At 33.3% G+C, this 13,728-nt stretch overlaps 2 protein-coding genes across 2 annotated transcripts; both read right to left on the bottom strand.

Moving 5' to 3' along the window:
* Window positions 1–10,133: 10,133 nt before the first annotated feature.
* LOC126885443 (general transcription factor II-I repeat domain-containing protein 2A-like) lies at window positions 10,134–10,766 on the bottom strand. Its single transcript, XM_050652012.1, has one exon. The coding sequence runs from the start codon at window positions 10,764–10,766 to the stop codon at window positions 10,134–10,136; it is 633 nt and encodes a 210-aa protein (XP_050507969.1).
* Window positions 10,767–12,933: 2,167 nt separating this feature from the next.
* Window positions 12,934–13,614, bottom strand: LOC126884865 (SCAN domain-containing protein 3-like; the record flags this gene model as incomplete). Its single annotated transcript, XM_050651177.1, has 1 exon — window positions 12,934–13,614. A coding segment is annotated over exon 1 (474 nt), but the record flags the coding sequence as incomplete, so codon positions are not given.
* Between the last annotated feature and the right edge of the window lie 114 nt (window positions 13,615–13,728).

Raw genomic sequence — 13,728 nt, 5'->3', positions numbered from 1 at the left:
CCAAATGTCGCGCTACCGAACGTCCATTGGACGTCCATCTAAGTGCGAGGGGACGTATATTGGACCTTAATCGGACGTAATTTGGACCTTGATCGGACGTCCTAGGGGACGTAAATTGGACCTTAATCGGACGTAAATTGGACCTTAATCAGACGTAAATTGGACCTTAATAGGACATAAATTGGACCTTAATCGGACGTAAATTGGACCTTAATCGGACGTAAATTGGACCTTAATAGGACGTAAATTGGACCTTAATGGGACGTAAATGGGACCTTAATCGGACGTAAATTGGACCTTAACCGGACGTAAATTGGACCTTAATAGGACGTAAATTGGACCTTAATCGGACGTAAATGGGACCTTAATCGGACGTAAATTGGACCTTAATCGGACGTAAATTGAACCTTAATCGGACGTAAATTGGACCTTAATAGGACGTAAATTGGACCTTAATCGGACGTAAATGGGACCTTAATCGGACGTAAATTGGACCTTAATCGGAAGTAAATTGGACCTTAACCGGACGTCCTAGGGGACGTGAATTGGACATTAACAGGACGTCAAATTTTGGTCCAAATGCCACGTTGCCAAACGTCCAATGGAGGTCCACTTAACATCCGAAGGGACGTTCGGTGGACGTCAATTGGGCCTTCATAGGACGTCCCAGTTTGGTCCAATGTCTTGCTGCCGAACATCCATCTAATGTCGTGGGAAATAAAAAATATATTTTTTAAGGAACTTATATTACATCTTATATTAAATTACAATTATTGGATATTACATTATTTACATTAAATTACAATACACTTCTCCAAGAAATTAACGCACCACCTTAAATATGGGGTATTTTTGATGTCTCGTATTTCCTAAACCTGTTGTTTCATCTAAGTGATTTTTTTATAATATTATAGCCTAGGCTATAGGTTACCTCCTTAAGCTTGTCACGCACAGGGAGCTATGCTGTAATATATGTACATTATATCATATCGCTCTCTATAGTAATGAGTGAGCCTGCAGACAGGAAACAAATGGTTCCGTATGTACAGGCTCACTCATTACTATAGAGAGCGATGTGATATAATATATATTACAGTATAGCTCCCCGTGCATGACAAGCATAAGGAGGTACTTAACCTATAGCCTAGGGCCTAGGCTAGAATATTATAAAAAAATCACTTAGATGCAACAACAGGTTTAGGAAATTCGAGACATCAAAAATGCCCAATTTTTAAGGTGGTGCGTAATCGGCTGTATATACAGGGTGTAACAAAAATACAGGTCATAAATTAAATCGCATATTCTGGGACCAAAAATAGTTCGAATGAACCTAACTTAGTACAAATATGCACATAAAAAAAGTTACAGCCCTTTGAAATTACAAAATGAAAATCGATTTTTTCGATTATATCGAAAACTATTAGCGATTTTTTATTGAAAATGGACATGTGGCAGTATTATGGCAGGAATATCTTAAACAAAAATTATTGTGAAATTTGTGCACCCCATAAAAATTTTATGGGGGTTTTGATCCCTTAGATCCTCCCAAACTTTTGTGTACGTTCCAATTCAATTTTATTCTTGTGGTAGGTACCATTAGTTAAATTCAATATTTTTGTTTCTTAGTATTTTTCAGATAAGGCAGTTTTTATCAAGTTGCGACTTCTTTTTTAACATGTCTACATAAAAATTTTATGGGGGTTTTGTTCCTTTAAACCCCCCAAATGTTTGTGTACGTTCCAATTAAACTATTACTGAGGTACCATTAGTTAAACAGAATGTTTTTAAAACTTTTTTGCCTCTTTGTATTTTTTCGATAAGGCACATTTTATCGAGATCTGGCTTCTTTTTTAATATGGTTCAAAATATACCTAAAAATGTAAAGCATAAATAAGTCTGCATATTATTACCAAGTCTCCATAATCGTACTTAACCATATACAAATATGTGGTGGATTTGACAAATATTCAAAATATTTCGATAAAAATTGACTTTTCGAAAAAGCAATAAGAGGCAAAAAAGTTTTTAAAACGTTGTGTTTAAATGGTACTACAATAATAATTAAATTGAAACGTGCACAAAAGTTTGGGGGGGTTTAAAGGAACAAAACCCCCATAAAATTTTTATGGGGTGTCCAAATTTTACTATAGTTTTTTCGTAAGATAGTTGCAGCCAAAGGGCTGCAACTTTTCTTGTGTGCACATTTGTACTAAGGTAAGTTAGGTCCAATCAAACTATTTTTGGTCCCAGAATATGTGATTAAATTTATGACCTGTATTTTTGTTACACCCTGTATATATCTACATACTTCGTCTAATTTACTAACTGTTGTGCGTCATCCGCGTCGTAGTCTGTGAGGTCGCATGATACCAACACGACATATTTAGGCAGTAGGTGTGTTCTTTTTTAGAATCACTTTGCTGAGTACACGGGAAATACAGACTCTAGACATATTTTATTATATACGCGTAGAAATAATATTTGAAGATTTCTATTAATGTTAACCTAAAGAAATACACAATAATATGTTTCATTTAATTTGTATAAATGGATTATAAAGCGTTTTTATGAAGCAGATTTGTTCGGATCACACTGTAACTGTAATCGAACGAAGGTGACATTTTAGAATAAATTGGTAACATTTATTTGACAGTTGTGGTGATGACACTTCATATTTGTTTATATTCTTTACTATAAGTATCTGTTTTATTTATTATATTTACTGTCTTTATTATTTACTTTACTATAAAAAGATCCTCTACTATAAAAATATAAATTTCACCTAATTTTATAACGACTTGGAATAATCATCGAGGTATCTGACAACTTTTTTAGTTGTTATTGTAGACATACTTATACAAAGAAACCTACCGGCTTTTTGCCAAGAGTTCGGAGCCGTTTTTTAATTATTAACAATGCAGTGCAAAAACGCTTGCACTGCAAATCTTAAAAGATTATAACTTAATTCTTGTTCTCTATTTCTTAAGTTTTTACTTATTTACATTGAATATTAATTTGTTTTGTTGTATAATCCACGTTTACAATAATTATGTGATATATTTGATTTAAAATGGATTCAGGATATTTTTATACTTTGGCAACTATGTCAACTTAGATCTCTGGCGTAGATAATGACGTGCAACAGTAAGTAAATTAGATGGACTGTAGGTTATATTTGGTTCTTGGGACATCAAAGTATATTTTTTAGACATTCCCTGGATATAGTCACAGATGTGACATACCTCCGATTTGTTTTTTCATGAGTCTTGTAAGAGAGACTAAAAACTTTTTTTATAGTCACCTCCTGTTTTCATATATTTTTTGACATGTTTTGTAGTAAATTCAACTATCTATTTACTACAAAACATGTCAAAATTTACATGTGAAAGCAGATGATCCTAAAAATGGTTTTTCGTCTCCTACAAAATTCATGAAAAAGCAGATAGGAGAATTATTGTACATTACAATTCTCTGATGTTTGGGAAAAAGGGCTTAAGTCAGAATTGCACATCGATAATGTTTTGATGATTTCTACAGTACTGTAGTAGATTCTACTGTACATACAGTTTACATCTACAACAGTTTTTTTCTGGTCCAGAAATCATCAAAACATTATCAATGTGCAATTCTGACTTAAGTCCTTTTTGCCAAACATAAAAAAACAATCTGGTCATAACTGACCAAGGAGCAATTTTAATTTAACCTAAATGACTACTGTTTCTTAAAATGAAGAGCTTACCCCATAGCGTCTCTTATCTAATCTAACAAGATCGTGCACTATTCTAACATACACAGGCACAGCACACAAGCACTATGCTCCGTTTTTCACTATCACCTATCACTCAAACTAGTTCAAAAGGCTTTGTCCTCTTCAATCTTCTAGTTTACCCAGTAGTATCGAGGAGCTGGATTTCCTCGATATTCTTGAACTTATGAAGTTGTTCAATTGCTCGTGTTGCTCGTGACTTCCTGCTATCTTCTTGATATTTGTTGATAAAGTAATAACTTATTATGCATGGACAATGTGGACTTTCTTCCAACTAGCCAATAGACTTTTTATATCTCTCTTTTGCCTTTCATAGCCACAAGGCTATACATTTCCTTCTTGGTTTTTTTTGTAGACCACTTTCAGCTGATTCTAAAAAAAATTAAAATGAACGGTAATTTTTCTATTTTTACAATTAAAAATCAAAAGAAATAGATACTATTTACAGGTAATAATATGCATGCATAAATGATTCGTTTCATAAAGAATAAAGAAAATTGAAAACGGATTTTATAATACTTACAAAATTGTTTAAACAAGAGATCCAGCCAGAGCCCAAGCACACAGTACAGCAAAAAAGCCACTAATTTCCATTTCCCACACCCCCTTATCTATGCATTTTTTTCCAATCAAAATTTTTACTAAATTTTTAGGTTATCGGTTATCTTACGAAAATGAAATTATATGAAATGTGATGACCAATGACCACGCGATGCTACATAGATATTCGCGCGGCAAATTTGAAAATGAACGCAAATTGAACAGTAAATGGCCTCTCTTAAAATCTTGTAATGGAAAATTTTACCCCTCCAGGAAGACATTGTACATAGAATATCTTGTGGTAACTTTCCACCCATAATTTAATCAGATAGATGTTCACGGAATAGAACGGTAGTACCTACATTCCTGGAATGTTTTGTGTTGTTAGGATTAAACTTTTATTTTATTTATTCTTGAATATTTCCTATTGTTAAACATTGTAACCAATAATTTACAAATAAGATTTTCATTACATTACATAAAATCAAAAACATGTTTTGGATATTAAACTATAGTTTATAATTGTAATAATTGTATATACAATTTTGAATTAAGATTTAATCTTTTCGATATAAACTACAGTAAAACCTGTGTTACCGGCCCCCTGCAAACACCGGCCACCTGTACTAACGGCCAGTTTAAAAATTCCCCAAACCAATTACAGTAAAACTTGTCAGTAACGGCCACTAAAAATGAAAAAGCTATTGGCCGATATAGAAAGGTGACCGGTATTGCCAGTTTTTGTAGTCTAGATATAATTGGTTTGGGGAATTTTTAAACTGGCCGTTAGTACAGGTGGCCAGTAACACAAGTTTTACTGTATATCTAGACTACAAAAACTGGCAATAGGGAGTTTTTGTGCACACAAATACGTAAACGTAACGCATCTTTTTGACATATACGCTTGCTCATTAATGGTTGAACTCCCGTATCGCGATACGTATTACCTAAGGTTACGGGCTGGTACGTTAGGTTCATACGCATCCCTATCGAGCCGAAAGTCACCGAATGCACACGAGGATCTTGCCCGATTACCTACCAAATGAACATTTCATCAGCGTACTGTCCGTTTATAAACATTTTAAGGTTATATTGGTTATTGGTTTAGTCTATTTGAGTAAAATTATTCTGTTTGTAATTGGAAATTGGAACTTCATAATAGATTTAAAATTTTATTGTTTTTAAGTTGTCTATTAATAAAGCAAAACAAACAAATCTTGTATTAATTTAAGAAATACAGTGATCACCACAATTAATAACTAGATAAACAAATGACCTAGTTTCAGTAAAATTTTCAAATAAATATTACCACACTATTTACATTATACCTACTGGAATTCTGATGTAGGTATACAATAATTTACAACTAAAAAGTAGGTATAAACAAAAATAAAAAAATTTTAACCTAAGGAAAAATAATATTTTTATATTTAAATAGAAGCAATTAAAACCATACAATTTCATTATTCATTTATCTTTTTTTACATTTGTATATTAATTGTATATTGTGTGAACATTGTTTTATTTTTTTGAATGTCAACGGAATTTAAAAGTGACTTTACGATTTGCTTTACGTTACGTTAAGGCAGTTACAAAAACTACCTATTTTAACATTCATCCTCTACGACACGTTAGTTGCTTTACGTATACGGAGATGCGTACGTTACGTAGCAACAAAAACTCCCTAATAACGGCCACCTTTCTATATCGGCCAATAGTTCTTTCATTTTAGTGGCCGTTACTGACAGGTTTGACTGTATTTCATTAACGTAAAGTTAACGCCTAAGTTAATATTTTATTGAATTATTTTGCTATTTGATCCCGTTAATTGGTATAATGTGTCCAATATAATATATAAGCGTTCATAAAACGTCCGTATTTCGTCCAGTATGGACGTCCAAAGGACGTTCAACGTCGGACGTCCAAAGGACGTCCATATTTATTCCGTCCGAAGGACGTCCAACGTCGGACGTCCAAAGGACGTCCATATTTATTCCTTCCGAAGGACGTCCAACATGGGACGTCCAAAGGACGTCCGTTTATAGTCCATGGACGTAAGGACCAAAAATGGACCTATTTTGGACGTCCAAAGGACGTCGTGTGCTATTAGGGAAACTTAAAATATTAAATTAAAATAAAAATATACCAATTCTTTAAATTTTTTTTCGTGGGAGTATACCCGAACCCCCCTCTGCTTATTCCATACCCTCCCCCGGATTCCCCGGTTATTGCCCCCCCCCCCCAAATATTTTCCTATATCCGCCACTGATTAATATATAGAGATAGATTTATAATCTAAACAAAATTTATACAGTTTATCTTCATTTATCAGTTGATTTTCCTTTTTATAACAGTGTTGGTTAATTTTGAATATAATCTACTGAATAATTTAAATTTCAATTAATGTCTTAATAGTAATCATTAATAAAAAGGATTTAAATTATCCTTTGATTTAAAAACATTTATACAGTTGATCTTTATTTATCTTTGTTTTGTAACAATTTTAATAAACTTTGAATTAAAATGCCTCTTTTGAGTTTTTTCTATCCAGTATTTACACTGATATTGTACTATTTACTTTTCCAAACTTAATTTTTTTGGTGCTTCAAAACTATTGAAGCAGCTATTTTTAAATATAACTTTATGTGACGTGGTTATGTTTGTGAAAAAATTAAGGATACGGCAACGGTGTTATATTATGTCAAGCTAGAACCCTGCCTGGCCAATCATAGGATAGGGATTAGATTAACCGTTATAGAAGGAAATGCTAGGTTCTATTCATTCTACAAAAGATTAACAACTTTCTAATGCAAACAGAGGAACAATTTGTACAGCTAGATACAATACTTCAGCAAAAACCCGATTTTCATCATGGCATAAGTGTTTTTATATAAGGTAGGAACTTAGGTATATTCTTTTATCTACGACTGTAGGTAAAAGAATTATCAAAATTTTGAGGAGAAGGAACATAAAAAGACGTCTTATTGTTTGTTAAATTTTAATAAAAAATTGTTTGATATATAGGTAATAGTTATGTGTTTTTTCATTTTAAATTCAGATTTCATCGTTAAAAATTATGAGTAAATTTATATAAAATAATTTTAGACTTCTTCAACATTGTTTAATAGTAATTAAACGCCATGTTTAAAATTTCTGAAAACATTTTACATAATGCCCTAAAAAGGTTTGGTCGGAGGTTCCAAGGAGGTTTTGGACGACCGTCCCAAGGAGGTTTTAGTCGGACGTCCCCAGGAGAGTTCGGTCGGACGTCCTGGGCATGGACGATTTTGTAACATCGGACGTAATCGGTACGTACCGAGGATTTCCCAGGACCTGAAACGTACGTCCTCAGGACGTACGAATGTCCTAGTGGTACATCCCGGGTACGTCCCAGGGATGTACTTGTGCTGTTTGGGTTGCCAGCTGTCGAGTAAGCTTTTTCCCTCAACGCAGCTTAAAAATTCCCACTTTTATGATAAAAGTCCCTCCTATGCTTCTATTTAAAGAATCTGTGAAAATATGTTGAATTATTTTCAAATATTTTGATTTTTTTTTTAAATATTTTACAATTTGGACTGGAGCAAAGATTCCCTTATAAGTTAACTTCTTCTCTTTTATGTTGAAAATTCTCGCAGAAAGGGAAATTTCCCTCTGGTGGCAACACTTTCGTTAACGTGGGCGTGACATCAGTCAAGGTACCGAACAAAACCGAACCGAACCGACCGTAACGTGTAAGTCAACTCTGACGTCAACCAAATAGATGGCACGCGTGACGTGGCTTTGCAACTGTAAGCTTGCAGCAAAGTTGCTACAAACATGAATCATCTTTGTCATAACAATATTGCAGCAAACTTGACACAATCTTGCCTCGTCATATTTGACGCAGCAATTTAAAATCAAAGAAGAATGAAGCTTGCCACAAGTTTACATGCTATCTGGGATGATTCGGATTGTCTTCTGCCGAAATATTCAGATCTGCCGTAAACAAAGTCAGAACAGCCATGTTAATTGCCAACGTTCGGTTCGAACAAGGCACATAGTATATCTTCATATTATATGAAGAAGATATTCTCCCCGCGCGTAACAAGCTTTATTCTGTTAATAAACTAGGTGTGAAAATTTTATTGTCTAAAAATTCGCTATGAGCTCGTATGCCTGGGTTGTATTCGATGTGAGCTCGTAGTTAGAGGCGATACTTAAAAGTCTGTAAGCGCCAGAAGTAACAAGTCAGTGAACTTCGGTTGCAAATTTGACACAAATGTGAAAGTGAATACATAATTTAAAATATTAATAGGAAAAAATATATTAGTTCGCCAAAGCTGTGGCATATATTTTTACCTTAAATATACTTACGCCCGGTTTCATAATCAACTTAAAGTGAACATTAACTAAATTTCACTTTAAAGTTGACATTTACCAACTTAAAATTTAAAGTCTACTTTAACTGATTATGAAACCGATTGTTATTACGTTTAATATACTGAAAGTTTGTTTTTAAACAATTTATACAACTAATCTATTAATCAGGCGCCATCTACACGATAATTGTGAAACTTTTGGAAACAGGAACGAAGGAGTTTAAAATTAGCAGTTAATATAACCTCAAAATGATTAGCAAACTTACTGATATTATTAATCATCGATTACAATCTGATTACTTCTTTGCTTTGTAAATATTACACGATAATTATATAATAAGTTTGAAACAATTATTTGCTATTACTGGCAATACTTTTCTCATTAAATTTCCAACCGAAGTTGCACTGTAATCCGCTAGTTGGCGACACCAGCGAAACTCACAGCCGACACTAATTTTAAGCCATTGCCATGCCAGTCAGTCAAAATTTATTCAACCAAGCAACGTAGCAAAAAATAATTACTATTTACTACTTTATACAGATTTGGAACCATAGACACCATATGGTGGGAACTGGATCAGCGAACCGAATATCAAAAGAAATAGCGTGGCTGTATTCCCGAAGATAAGAGGATGCAGTCAAAACTAGAAGACGCGGATATTGGCGAGGAACCGCAAAGTGGGCGACGCCTGGTGGCGAATTTGAAAAGCATCAACTCAATTGACTTTGCCATTAATTTGTGTACATATTTGCGGTCAGTTTATGTTGTAATTAACAATAATTTCGACTTAAAAAATTTATTGCAGTGTTCCTTAGTATTCATTCCTATTATACTCTACGTAATGACCTAAATTAACCAATGCCAAATCACACATTTTGTTAATTTGACGTTTGTATTAAACGTAGTATTTTTAAGCGCTTGTTCACAATGGACGTAAAACATAATTTACGCGTAATGCATCCGTAATTCATAAAGTTGAACATGTAGAAATCAAATGTAAGTATTCACAATGGGTAAACGTAAAATTTATGGTTATGGTTGTCTTACGTTTAAACTTAAGGATTACATAAAGTTGAGATTATTTCAACTTTATGTTCGAATTACGTGAATTTTAAGGACAACGTAGTATTTTAATGTTGGTGATCAATTGAAATTGACAATTCAAACAGGTGGATTCTGTCAGTCAGTTTACTTATGTTTTGTTTTTGTTTATCCCATAGATCAGGGGTGTCCAACTTGCAACGCCTTAAGGGCCAAAACTAAAACCTTTGATGTTGTCGCGGGCCATATAATAATTTTGTTACAAGTAATAACAAAATAAAATGAGGTATAAAAATAATTAAAACAAAAAAAGCATTATTTCTTTTATTGCTCAACAACTACATTTTTTTATAAACGGAAAATTTATTGATCACACTTTTCAATAATCAAGACAAACATTGCAAAAGCAACGAAAAAGATGTTCCAATTAGTGTGAGGACTGTGGTCGATCGGCTTCATCCACCAATGAAGAAATGTCCACCTCCAGTTCAGTTGTAGACAGTCTCATAAGATGACGTAAGGAAGAATCGGTAAGGTTGCTTCTGTTTTTGTTTTTTATGTATTTCATGGAGGAAAAGGCACTTTCACATGTATATGTGCTTCCGAACATTGACGTCATTTTCAGTCCAAAATATCGCAGGTTTGGGAATTTCTCCTTTGACAGTAATTTGAAAAATTCAAGTCCCTTTTCTTGTCTGGTGATTAGGAACATGTCTGCTTGAAGATCACATAACTCAAGCTGTAAGTTGGGTGGTTGATCATCAATGGTTGCACCAAGAGGGTTATTATAAAGTAGTACACTGCTTTTGAGACTTTCAATTTCTTCAAATCTTGTATTGAATTCATCAATAACTTGTTCAGTTTGTGAAATGCAGGATGAAAACTCAATATTTTCCTCACCGTTGAATTCTTCTGCTATTTGCAGACAGCTAGGGAAGTGTGTCAGGTTGTTCTTTTCCAAAGCACGTTTAAACACGTTCAGCTTATTCCGGAATCCGTTTATCATTCCGATCAAATCTGAAACCGTCTGGTTTCTTCCTTGAAGACTCAAGTTTAACATGTTAAGATGATTAGTCAGATCTGTTATAAAATCTAACTGTCTTAAGAATTCTGGATCCTTAAACTTCTCTTCCAGTTCAGTTGTGTCAGATGAAACGTATTTGTTGAGAAATGCAGGGATTTCCTTTCTTATGGCAAAAAATCGTTCCATGCACTTTCCTGCACTCAGCCACCTTACATGGTTGTACATTAGCAAGTCTCCATACTCAGCCTCTGTTTCCACTAAAAACTGCTTAAGTTGCCTGTGTAAAAGAGATCGATTTCCCCCTCTAATCATATTTATAATCTTAATCACGGTTTGGAAAACTTGATCTTCCTTGATAGTGCAGTCACTGAAGGTTTTCACCTCCGATTTCGTTGAACCTCCATCGATTTTTATGAAAATTGGTGAGTAATTAGAGGATACCTCAAGGAACAAAGGTGGCATGATGCCAACTTGCGCTTTTACCCTGGGGGTGGATGCCACCCCTTCTCGGGGGTGAAAATTATTTTATTAAAAATAATACCATAAGTCAATTGAGGGACAAATTATAAGCAAAATTTGTGATATAAAGTTATTCAAATAAATCAACACTTTTTGAGTTATTAAAGACCAAAAATTTTATTTTTTCGTAAAAAAATGCATGTTTTAAATCGGTTTTTCACGTATAAATCAAAAACTATAAGCTTTTACAAAAAGTTATTAGTACTTAAATTGAAGATAATAAAACATTCAATACATTCCTCACATAAAAAATTAAACTAGTGTTAGTTCAAAGTCAGTTATTGGCAATTGAATGTGTATTTTTTTCGACGAGTACTCAAATCTAAGCATTCAAGCTGAAATAACGGGAAAACGATGCAATGTATAAAATATTCCTGCTAAACATTTATCAAAGTACTTCGGAATACCTATCAAATGAGCTTCAGAACAAGGTAATAGCGTCAAAATTAAGCAAGTTATAATGAAAATAAAAGAACCGTTTCGAATTTTTTAGGAAAAAGTGAAAAATAAAACATGTACCATTTCCACAAAAATTAAAATTTATAGTAATCCTTACAAGAACTTATTTATATTAGCATAAGTAATGTTTTCGATAATTTTGACCAGTTTAGAATGCATGTTTTTGAAAAAAAGATATAATTTAAAAAAATCATGCTTTTTAAAATTATTTAAATTCTCATATTCTTTTGATAATAACTCCAAAAATACTCAATATACGTAAAAGTTATATATAATCAAATTTTAGTTTTTTCTGTGCTAAATATTTTACCTGTTTTACTATTTCTATAGGGTAAAAAATAACCGAGATAGAAACGTTTAAATTTTAAATTTTGCTGTGGTAACCATGCAACCGGGGTCATTTAACCTTTTATTTTTAAAAAAGTAAGGGGTTTAAAAGATTAGGTTCAACGCACTTAAATAGCACTTGGAATTAACTTTCAAAAAGTTTTTATATGAACCTGATATCGTAAACACGAACGGAGTTATTAAAAAAAACCATAACCTTTTTTGGAAAAATTTTTAAAAGATAAATTTTGAAAAAAATTTGGAGCATAAATTTTAACGCTATCAACATGTTCGGGACTCATTTGATAGGTATTTTTAAGTACTTTGAAAAATGTTTAATAAGTTTATGTTATAAAACGCATCAATTTCCCTTTATTTCAGCTTGAATACTTGAGAGTTTTTTACTCGCCGAAAAAAATATACATTCAATTACCTATAACTCACTTTTAGTTAAAACTAAAAGGTTTTTCTAGTAAGGCGTTTATTTAATTTTTTATTAGCTTCAATTTTGATAATAATAACTTTTTTGTAAAAACTTACACTTTTTGAGTTATTGATGAAAAATTGGTTAAAAACATTCATTTTTCTCAAGAAAACTTAAAATCGTTGATCTTTAATAACTCAAAAAGTTTTGATTTATTTTAATAACTTTATATAACAAATTTTGCTTGAAATTTGTCCCTCTATCGAATTATGGGGTTATTTTTAATAAAATAATTTTTACCCCCGAGAAGGGGTGGCATCCACCCCCAGGGTAAAAGCGCAAGTTGGCACCATGTCACCTTTGTTCCTTGAGATATCCTCTAACCACTCACCAATTTTCATGCAAATCGATGGAGGTTCAACGAAATCGGAGGTAATAGCTCATATCCACCTTCAGTGACTCCACTATGACTGATGTTCCACATAAAGCTCCCTGATGTATAATACATTGAATTATTGGGCAAGTGACACCATTCTCTCGAAGCAGACCCACTAATCCAATTTTTTTACCTGTCATTGATGGGGCCACGTCTGTTGCTATGGCTGAACATTTACCAAAGCCTCCAATTCTGTCAACTGTTTTCTTCACAGCCTCATAGATGTCTTTTCCTTTTGTTGTTCCATAAAGAGGACAAATATCAAATAACTCCTCTTTACTGGTAAAATCATCAAAAGTAGGGCGCACAAATATTAACAGCTGACTAACATCGGTTTGATCAGTGCTTTCATCCAAACAAAGTGAGAAATATGAACTTTTCTTAACCAGGCTAAGCATAGATTTTTCTACTTGCTCACCCATAGCAACAATCCTTCTTTGTATGGTTTGATGTGAAAGTGGCACTGATTCAAATTTCTCCGCCATTTTAGAATCACCGAAAGCTTTGGCCATTTCAACAGCACATTTTTTTATCAAATTGCCATCAGTGAAAGGTTTTTTGCCTTTGCCAGCTCAAGCGACACGGCATAAGATGCATGCAAAGAATGCGTTTGAGAGTGTAATATTTTACTGAACATACCAGCTTGCTGTTTAAGCTTTTTCTTCAAATCTGCAACTAGGGCACGCCGACTTTCATTTGTGTACGTAGCATACTTATTTTCATGCACTGTTGTGTAATTTCTTCTCACATTATATTCTTTAGGCACTGAAACGACATTCATGCCCACTACCCTAATAGCACACGACGTCCAATGGACGTCCAAAATAGGTCCA

The sequence above is a fragment of the Diabrotica virgifera genome, chromosome 5, assembly GCF_917563875.1.
Source record: "Diabrotica virgifera virgifera chromosome 5, PGI_DIABVI_V3a".
Classification (NCBI taxonomy): domain Eukaryota; kingdom Metazoa; phylum Arthropoda; class Insecta; order Coleoptera; family Chrysomelidae; genus Diabrotica; species Diabrotica virgifera.
Note: the sequence above shows the minus strand (reverse complement) of the source record. Positions and strands in the feature narration are given on the sequence as shown.

Excerpts from the sequence above, each read along its gene's own strand:
- LOC126885443 (XM_050652012.1), bottom strand. The coding sequence starts at position 10,766 with ATGTTAAACTTGAGTCTTCAAGGAAGAAACCAGACGGTTTCAGATTTG.